The sequence below is a fragment of the Strigops habroptila genome, chromosome 6 (assembly GCF_004027225.2).
Source record: "Strigops habroptila isolate Jane chromosome 6, bStrHab1.2.pri, whole genome shotgun sequence".
Classification (NCBI taxonomy): Eukaryota; Metazoa; Chordata; class Aves; order Psittaciformes; family Psittacidae; genus Strigops; species Strigops habroptila.
In genome coordinates, this window is record NC_044282.2 from 11,824,099 (window position 1) to 11,834,389 (window position 10,291).

At 39.9% G+C, this 10,291-nt stretch overlaps 1 protein-coding gene across 2 annotated transcripts; it reads left to right on the forward strand.

Moving 5' to 3' along the window:
* The first annotated feature begins 4 nt into the window (after positions 1-4).
* Positions 5-10,291, forward strand: ZUP1 (zinc finger containing ubiquitin peptidase 1). 2 transcript variants are annotated; one of them, XM_030489092.1, is made up of 9 exons: positions 5-316; positions 1,323-1,433; positions 2,387-2,496; positions 3,260-3,428; positions 4,881-5,069; positions 5,410-5,578; positions 6,250-6,401; positions 6,747-6,967; positions 8,175-10,291. In XM_030489092.1, the coding sequence occupies exons 2-9, from the start codon at positions 1,352-1,354 to the stop codon at positions 8,220-8,222; spliced, it is 1,140 nt and encodes a 379-aa protein (XP_030344952.1). In that variant the 5' UTR covers positions 5-316; positions 1,323-1,351; the 3' UTR covers positions 8,223-10,291. The 2 variants fall into 2 exon arrangements, with proteins under 2 accessions (XP_030344952.1, XP_030344953.1); XM_030489093.1 differs by having other exon boundaries at positions 6,250-6,290.

Consider the following 10,291-nt stretch of genomic DNA (forward strand, 5'->3'; position numbering starts at 1 on the left):
GAGCGAGGCTGGGCGGGGGCGCGGTGGTTGTTGGCGGGGCGGCGCTGCGCTGCTGTGTGAAGCGGGCGGGCAGGCGCGGCCCCGCCACCGCCAACACCACCCCCGGCGGACACAGCCCGGCCGCCAGCCTCGCTGCCCGCTCTGCGGCGCCGCCGCCGGCACACCGAGACGGCGGAGCTGGGGCCGTCGGGCGCCCGCCGCCCGCCGTCCCCCGAGGGGCTGCCCGAGTGCCCCTTCTGCGGGGAGGCGGCGGGACGGGAGCTGGAGGCGCACCTCTGGGCGCGGCACGGGCACCTGCTGGGAGACCTGGGCCCAGGTGAGCGGCGGCGGGTTGGGGGTCGCGCCTGGGACCCGCGGAGGTTGGGGCTGTGCCAGGGCCTGACCGCCCGGGTGGCTGCGCCGTGTTGGGGCGCTGCCTGAGTGCTCCTGCAGCGGGGCTGTCGCCCGGGAGGGTGTGGCTGGAGCATCCCGAGAGTGTTCGGGGGTGCGGATTAGGGGCTCCGACTGAGGGCCGTCGAGAGAAGCCACTTAGAAAGGGATAGTGAGTGAAGGCAGTGCGGGCGTTGCTTGAAAGATCTGCCCCAGAGCAGTAATGCTGGCGAACCTGCAGTGTTCTGTATGCCTAAAATACGCCATCTGTATCAATTAAAGTAAACTGTAATGCTTTCATGTGATAGGGAGGTGGTTGTTACCTATTTGGCATATAACTTTTGGTCACAAAAGTTTGACTTGTCTGTTGAAGTCTCATTCTAGACAGGATCGAGACAGGATCATAGAATACCAGTTTGGAAGGGATGTCAAGGATCACTTGGTCCAACCTTTCTTGGCAAAGCATGACCTAGACTAGATGTCCCAGCACCCTGTCCAGCTGAATCTTAAAAGTGTCCAGAGTTGGGCAATCCACCACTTTTCTGTGGAGATTATTCCGATGGCTGTTCTCATTGTGAAAAATTTTCCTGTAGATCCCATAGAGTGGTTGCAGAACGTGTTAGGGAAAGGTAGCTTTTCGTTTGAGGTAGAGACTTAGGAAAGCTCCAGCACTGATGTATTATGAAGTACTAAACATTGGTTTGGAGACCACAAGGATATTTTGGGCAATGAAGTTGGAGTAAGGAAAACTGTTATTTGAATACTGTGTTTTATTCTAAGCGTAATTAGAATCTTATTCTAACTGTCCAAAGTTGCTCGTAACTATTTAAGAAGCTTATTTGTCTTAGACTATATCAATTAGGGAGTGATTCTCAAAAAAGAAAAAAACAAACAAACAGAAACACCCCAGGAATTGCATTAATCAAGAAACTGCATTTCTTCCTGAGATGCAGGAAATGGTGAACAGCTTTACGAATGTCCGATGTGCAGTCTTACCTGTACAAACATTCAGATTCTTGAAGAACATGTGGATTTGCACTTGGAGGAAAACAGCTTTTTGGAAGGTATGTGAAAGGATGCAGTCTTGGTAACACTTGAAAGCATTTACGAGTATTTGCATGTTGTAGTATAGAATCTCAGACAAAATTTAAACTAAATATTTTCTTATTTAAAAAGAAACTGACACACATGTAATGAAGTTAACATAGTTAATAGCAAATCACTTGCCCAAGTTCCTACCTACTTATACATGCTAAAAGAAACACCTGTCTGTGCATGCTTGTTAAGTAAAGTCACTGTATGTTAGCAAAACCTAAAACTCAGAGTGAAGAATGTTTAAAAAACAGCCATTTTATATCTTTTTCTAGTTCTATAGAAGTTTTACATACATGGAATTTAAAGTGGCACATTCCAGGGGGATGAGCTGCAAATCTGTAGCTTATGAAAGCTTCGTATTTTTTCCTCAATTCTTTTCTCTAAATGCTTGTGCTGATTCATTAGCTGTAGTAATAAAGGAATCAAAATTATTTTTATTTATTAGCATAGCTGATAAAATCCTAGAGATTCCCTATCTGATTATCTGATCCTAAATTTGGTTTTGTTACGAGACTGCTGGTTGATCCTAGAAGCTAATAAGGGTGTGATATTCAAGAAGCTGGGACTTCTTGCTAACAGTGAAATGAAACATAGCAAACAAAAGCTGCTTTTTTAGTAGTAGAGATACGCACATTATTTGCCAAGTAATTGCCCCTGTAACTGCATAAACTGTGTCCAAGTCAAGATTCTGAGTCTTGGTAAACTGAATGCAGACAGTCCTGCTTTTAATGTGCATTGCTAATAGCTCAAATTAATGTGGGATACATCTAGATTTAATGCCTGCTTGTGTTTATGTATGTCTGCTTAGAAAAGAATCTTAAAAAAAAAAAAAAAAAAAAAAAAAAAAAGGAAAGAAAATCCGCCAAAGCGTTGTTAACCTCCCAGTCAAGTCCTCTCTCTTTGGAATGTTATTCCTGGCTAGGTGGAAACATGAGAGATCTAGAACTGGCTCAGCAGCTCCAAACTGAAGAAGATAAACAGCAGAGATCAGAAGAAGAGAAGCAAGAGAGGGAAGAATTTAAAAAGCTGCAGGTACAGTCATGTTTCTAAATGATAAACTTGTGAACAGTTGTGCCGTTAGAAGCTGATGTGCCTATGTTGGAGCTTGAATTGACCAGGAATTGTCACGCCAGGTCAGACCTGTGCAGTCAGACAGGCTGTGTTGAAGTAGTGGTGCAGGGGTGACTACAGGAAGATACAAGCTTCTCAGCAATGCTGATCCTGGCACAAGTGCTGGGTGCAAGCCTGCCTTGAGCTTCTTGGCTTTACTGCTGTGAGTGGTGCCGGCTTGGGATGGGGCTGGATGCTCACAAGACGTGCTGTACTGCTCTCACTGGGGGCCTCAGCATGCTGGCTGCCTCATACTGAGCTCTGCCTTGCAGGGCAGCCTGGAGCATGTTACGTGGCAGAATGCTCGAGGATCTCAGCAAACTGGCTATCCTTTTCCTGGATACCATCGTCTGCTCCAGTCACCGCTCCCTGCTAGGTCTTGCTTTCCTCTCCCTCCCACCTGGCAGCCTTTATAGCTCATTTCCCACTCTCGCTACGTCCTGGCCATTCACTGCCTCTGTCCCAGTGGCTGTCTGCCTAAGAGAGGTGTGTGTGCCTCTTTCCTATTACCACATTCCTATTCAGGAGTAAAGCCTGGCCTTAAGCTCTAAAATATAAATCTGAAGTTTTTATGTCTTGCTGTTCACTACTTTTCAAAGTTACTGATTGTGCATGCAGCTTCTCTAAATCAGTAAAGGCTCATTTAAAAAATGTGATTTAATCATGCACATTCTGTCCCTAACAGAGACAGTATGGGTTGGATAATTCTGGAGGCTACAAGCAGCAATTCCTAAAGAATATGGAAAGAGAAGTTGATAGAGGAAGAATGCAGCCTTTTGAATATCACAAAAGAAAAGCTGACATGATGGAAAGTTTGGCTTTTGGTATAGATGATGGGAAAACAAAGACCTCAGGTAAAAATGCTGGAATTATACAACTGAGACTGTACTCTTTAGACCTTGGTTGTAGCGGCCAAACCTGTGTTTAAGAAAGCATATAATTGAATGTTTAATATTAGTTGCATCCTAGTTCTAATCCTGATTTTCTAGATCAATCTATACTCTTTTAGTCCTAAACTAATAAGGAAGTTGAAGCTTAGTATATTTCTAATCTTTATTCTAACGTGAAGACTTTTTTCTTCTTCTTTTTCCTATGGAACCTTGGAACCAAGTTATCTGGTTAAGGACCAAAATGCAAGAAGTATCAAAAGATGCAAATGTTATTTCAAGTTGGTTGTCCTTGAGTGTATGCTTGTTTTCTACTTGGTACTCGTTGGTCCCTGACTTAGTGTAGCTGTTAAATTTACAGTAGCTTTTCAGCTTGTTTCAGTTAGTTGTAGTAACATGTTAGCGACTCCCAGGTAAACGCAGTGTTCCTCTGATTACAAAGTCCAAGAGAACACTGGGAGGAGTAGACATCTACTTGATACATCTTTGGAATGTTTTGTAATTGGTACAAAGATACAGAGCCGATGGATTTCTTGGTCCCTTTCAAAAGCCCTTCTTGTCTTTACTTGCCAAGACCACGTTTCAAAGGTCTTTTAGCATACTGCTAGTTGTTCTAGCTTACAAAATATCCATCTAGTTCTTGACAGGTAAAATAAAATTCCTTCTATGAAATGTACTGAGTGGAAATAATACATTTAAAGTTTTCATTCTTGGCAGTGATTTAGACTTCAGAGAGGAATTCAGAAAATAACCCGTGGCTGTGGGACGATTGTCTTCACAGTAGCATGGCAATAAAGGGCCTTTGAGAATTTACATTTACAGATTGGAGAGAGCATTCCCAGGCGCGCTTTTTCATGTGACACAAGAGGATTTGGAATATCCTGCAAGTGGATTTTTAAAACCATATTTGCAGTAATTCTCAAATTCTCTACCATTCATTTTCTTGCCTTAGTTTCTTCAGGAAAAAATAATTTGTAGGGAATATAAGGATTACGTAGTATGCATAAGTATTTTATGGTTTTAAGGGGAGCTTGCCCTGGAGGTGGCAGCGGCATAAGAATACTTTATTGGTGATATTATTTTTCCTATTTCATTGTAATAGTTCCTATGCATATCACAGCTTATCATGTAGTCCAAGCTGTTTAATTTAAAATATTCATTGTGTAGCAACAGTGAAAAAGTAACTTGAATTTTGAAAGCTTCATAGTGCATAAATTCATCAGAATAAAGACTATCAAAATTAAATAGGTGTAATGTCCACTGGTTTTGTGATTTGGGTTCTAGATGTAATGCAGGATCACTTAGAAATTTTTAAATTAATTGTCTTAACCTGTATCTGTTCCAAGCTGGAGAAAAATGTTTCATGGCAAACTTTGTAGTTAGTTTTACAGATACACTTTATATTTCATCTTCTTTTAGGAATCATTGAAGCATTGTGCAAGTACTATCAGAATGAAAACAAAGATGTGAGGCATGTATGGCTTTCAGCGGGAGTAGATCACTTCCACTCATCTTTGGGCGACAGAGGCTGGGGTTGCGGTTACAGGAATTTCCAAATGCTCCTTTCCTCACTGTTGCAGAACAGCTTGTATAATGACTGCTTGAGAGGTATTAAACAAAATGCTGCCTATTTGTTTCACCTACCCTGGATGACAACCTACTGATTGATGTTTTGCAGTTTCATTTACACAGCAAGGCTTACTAGGTCAATGATACCTATTAAATGCTTGTTATACCACAGTACCACTATATACTTGTTATACCAGCTTCCTGTGGAAAGAATCAGAGGGGTGAATGCTGGCAAAGCATGATGTGGTTGAAGTTTTAGTTTTAGGGGTTTTTTTGGTGCATCTTTGTAACATCAGCTGCCTTTTATAAAAGAAGCTGAAGATTTTTAATAGACTATTTCAGTAACTGTAACCACCATTCAAAACCTTTTCTGTTCCAGATACTGCAGCAATTCCTAGTATACCAAAGATTCAGTCCATGATTGAAGATGCCTGGAGAGAAGGTTTTGATCCTCATGGGGCATCTCACTTCAATAATAGATTACATGGTTCCAAAGCATGGATAGGAGCATGTGAAATTTATTCACTGTTAACAAGTCTGAGGATAAAGTAAGTATTGCTTTTTTTGTCGTCGTTATGTGCTGATTTAAGTGCTATAACCTCCAAGGTCAGAATTGCCAACTGTGTGATGACAAAGCCAACTTTATGGCTGTAAATTTAAGCAACCTATAAACAGATCTGATTTAGCACAGCATAAAGCTGTGTAACTACTTATGCAGGTACATAAACTGAATAATTACTTAGATCATTGAAACTTGGTGAAGACTTACGCCACATGCATAAAATAAAATAAGACGTTGATTAAAAACTTCATTTCTCTAGAAGAATCTGAACTTCGGCTATTCACATGCATAATTTTGAAAGCTGTTAATTGGATTCTGTAGTGTACATCTATCACATGCAAAAAAACCTGAACATTTTAGTTTTTGCAAGCTCCACAAGTTCGTGTTGGACTGAACCGTGTTTCTTTGTTATGGAATAAATTTTTCAGGTTTGAACAGTATATATTGCATTGCTTTGTAATTATGTGTCCCCTACTTCTGTATTTAAAAAGAAAAAAAGGGTTAACAACCACTCGATGCCTGGAATTGCTGTGTTTAGAAAACATTCTTGGTGCAGAAGGAAGGAACTGAGAGGTGAAAAATTGTTTTAACAAACAACCTACTTGAAATCTTATTGTTGCTTTCCTTCTAAATGTTTTCCTTCTAAATGTTCTGTAGGTGTCAAATCATTGACTTTCACAAACCGACAGGCCCTACAGGTACACACCCTCGTTTATTTGAGTGGGTTTTGCATTACTATTCTGAAGGTAATGAAGGTGGTGCAAAGGTAGTGTGTACTTCCAAGCCACCCATCTACTTGCAACATGAAGGTCAGTATCACAATACACTGGTTTCTTCCTATTCTCTATCTTTCTTTATATGTGCTGCAATTCAGAGCAGCATTTTATATTCCTTCTTCATTTAATTGAAGGCATGGCTTTATTTCCTATTTTTTTTTAATTTAGTAAGAGCAACATTAATGCTTGTGTTTTTATTGGGTGAAAGAGCTGAATGGAATTGGGATCTCAACTTTTTGACATCTGCTTTTTACTTGTAATGATCTTATTAAATTTCAAGTAATGTCTTTTTTGATCTGAAAATAAGTAGTATGCTATGAAGAAATAAATGGGAAATATGTGTTTTCAAAATACTGAAGCTTGATATTTTGAAATTAGGTCATAGTCGTACTGTTGTTGGAATAGAACAGAAGAAGAATAAAACCTTATGTTTGCTACTGTTTGACCCGGGATGTCCTTCCCAAGAAATGCAGAAACTGCTTGAACAAAACAGCGATGGTACTAGTCTCAAACTTCTTCGGAAATACGTGGGTAGCTTAAAAGAAAAACAATACCAGATAGTGGCTGTAGATGGTGTACTCTCCTTGGAAGAGAAGGCTGTAAGTATTTCAGAAAATAGTTTCTGTCTAAGAAAATTTAAAAGAATCTGCATCTCTTCTTTAATATGCGTATATGGTTGCATGGTGATTTTTTTCATCTCTTCACTTTACTTGTTCTTCTCTGCCACTTTCTGCTTATTTGTGAATTGAGTAATCACAGGCTATCAAAATCAAAAATTGTTTTTCATGTAAATGCATGCCACCTTGATGTAACTGGCAACTTCAAAGTCTTTTATGAGGCTTGCATATGTTTGCAGATGTAAATTAGGCTTTTTTTTCTTTCAGTTTTCTTACCACATTTTCTTCTAAATAAGTTATTGTGGATGTATAAGGTACTTCCAGAGTACTCATAGTCCAGAATTATGTTCAGGGGTTTTTACTGTGACTTTGTAAAGATATGGGGTGTCTGTCAGCCTTTGATAGTTGAAGAGCAAGGCACACAGAAACTGAGGCCTAACCATCCCATGTCTCCTCAGCTTGGACACTAGAACTAGTGCATTCTTCTTTCTGAAAGTACTTAGATCTTTATATATTTAGAACACAGCTCTGAGCAACTTACGTTAAGCTGTTGGCATTTTGGTAAATCTTATCCACATTTTGCTTTGGGCATTGTAGTTTTTTAAGACCTTGGAAGTCTTCAGATGAATGTCAGATATAATTGTTGTTTCTTAAGCTTTCTCTTTCTTACACTAACAAATTGATACTGAGGACCCATGTTCCAATTCTGTAGTATCTTCTCAGCACTATTCAGCATGTTCTAGCACTAGCTTCAGGATGGATTTTTATTTAAACTGTGAAGTAACTGGTGACTGAGTTACCTGCTCAACTGTATTTAACATTTGTATATTGAAATGACGTAGTAAGTGTTTTCTGGCCCTGAGCATGTCAGAAATAACAGTTAAACACAGGCATCCTCTCTTCCTTCTACTGGCAAAAGCTTTAAAATTCAGGACACAGTAGAAAGAAGAGTATTGTATGGGATTTGTGTGTGTGTGTTTTTGGTTTTTTCCTCTTTTCAGAGATTTGATTTATATTTTAAAATATCAGTTGTTTAGAATTTTGTCTTGAAAGCTCCCATTTAATTATGATAAAATATAACCTGTTATACTAGTTAAGCTTACAAAACTACTAATTTGGAAAATGTTCTTTAAAGTGGTATTTCTGTTCGTTAAACTATTCTCTTTCCACTTTCCCCACCTTTTTTTAGGCCTGCTGCCATGCTTCTCAGGTCTTAACATCAGAGAAGATTCCTTAAAGGATGCCTTTATTACCTCTTTCTGCAATTTGCTGGATGCAAAACATTAAACTTCTGGACTGTGACCCTATTTCCTTGATTTCTAGACTTAAACTATGTCTCCATAAGTGCTTGGGGCTCTGGAGAAGCACAACACTGGAGTAGACCTGTTGTTTTGATCTTCAGTCAAAACTCTGCCTTCTTGATGACTCTGTAACTCTGAAGTATTACAGTCCTTGTCTTAAAAGAAAACTTGCTATTTATTTTCTTTGTTGCTTAAATTACCAAGCAACACCTACCATTCCATAGCAAACTATGCACCACACGTAACTGCCAGTAAGCAGTGGATAGATACTGTGGAACTACTTTTGTAGTGCTAGGTCATGGTTTACCTCTGTAAATATTTTTATGCTGCCTCTGTGGCCAGTGCTCTATTTCTTACCAAATTTGATCAACAAATATCTGTTATGCCTCAGCAAATTCTCCTGCAACTATTTGCAAGTACAGAGACAGTTCAGAGATTTCACAATATGGTATGTTCCACCAGCGATTAGTTTGCTACTGAACTTCTTTTCAGTTTGCTGGTTCCTCTACATATATGTATCACATGTAAACATGAACGTATGCTTGTGGGGTGGATAAGTGTTAGCATTGGCTGTGAGGTCTAAGATAGCGGTGTTCAAAAACTGGGGTGTGTGTGCTTTAGGGGCTGCACGAGACAATCCATTGGGGTATGGAAAGAAAATAATGGTTTCAGACCATGAATGAATATAATTTCAGTCACAGAATCGTAGAATTTAAAATCTTTTTAAAGTCTTAATTTCATCTTTATTTCATCCTTTTTTAATTTCTATTTTTGTTGATGTTTTATAATGTATATCCCTTAGGTTTCAGAGGCATCTCAAAAGGATGTGTGAACTAATTGGCGAGTAGGGTCTCTGTTGTGTAGGGTTAATGCCATTTAAGAGACTGGGTCTATCTGCTGAAACAAGTATCTTGGGTATTCGAGGCACCCTACTGTATCTAAGATACGCTGCTTTGGCTGAATGTAAGCATCATGCCACTCCAGCAAGGCAGCTGGAGACTGGGAGGGATGGTCGAGTCTGTTGCAAATAGCACAAGATGCCTTTGTGTAAGCAACTGAATCATGCCATAGCATCCGTTTACTGTAGATACTTACCTTTTCATTTAGAATCTTACATGTTGACATCTAGATATAGGCGTAGGAGTCTTACTATTAACCTGCTTCTCTCATATTTAATATGCTCTGGCAGTAAGAACTAGTCATTTTTGGAAGTATGAAACACACGAACATGTAAAGATATTACAACCCATAACTCAATCCTGAAACACGCATGAAAGTAAAGAATTTAAAACTATGAAAATGTATTAATTTCAGTAGGTATATGAAAGTGGCCTTTAACCTGTGAAAGGGTTAAATATTTAGGACACTGGAGGGGCTGAGACTAGGAACAGAGTTTCTGGGAATTGGGGGACCATCAGCCATATTAGCCCTGGTCTGGGTGGCATATGTTCTTACGCCATGTGAAGTTCAACAGCCATGTGATCATTTAACATCTTGAAGATGATAAACTTCAGTCTTCTCTGCACTGTTCCTTCACCTCCCCTGTGACTGGGGCTGAGTCTGTTCCTGGTTAAGGCTCTGCTAATTCCAGACCAAGCATGTTCTTTACTAATCTGACACTGTGCCGAGATATTTAAGCCTTAAGAAGCAGGAATTGCAGCTCAGCCCCAGCTCTTCACTGTGTTCAACCTGCCATTGGGACTAAGCTGGTGTTTCAATGAAATGCTGTAATGTGCCAAATTTGAAATAATCTCTTTGTGCTGGCTTGTACAATCCTATGTTTGATTCCTATGTAATCATCACAGGGCAGGTAGATGGTAAGTGAGCATAAGAGTGGGAGTTTCATTTGATCCTGCTGAAGATGCCATTACAAAGGCTATTGCAATGGCAATTCCTGGCACCCCCCAGGACTGCAACCAATGTGTATTTGAGATACTTGGTTCCTTGTGTAAGCATGACCTTATGCAAAGATCCTAATAAATTTTATTGTGTTTGTGTTTTTTTT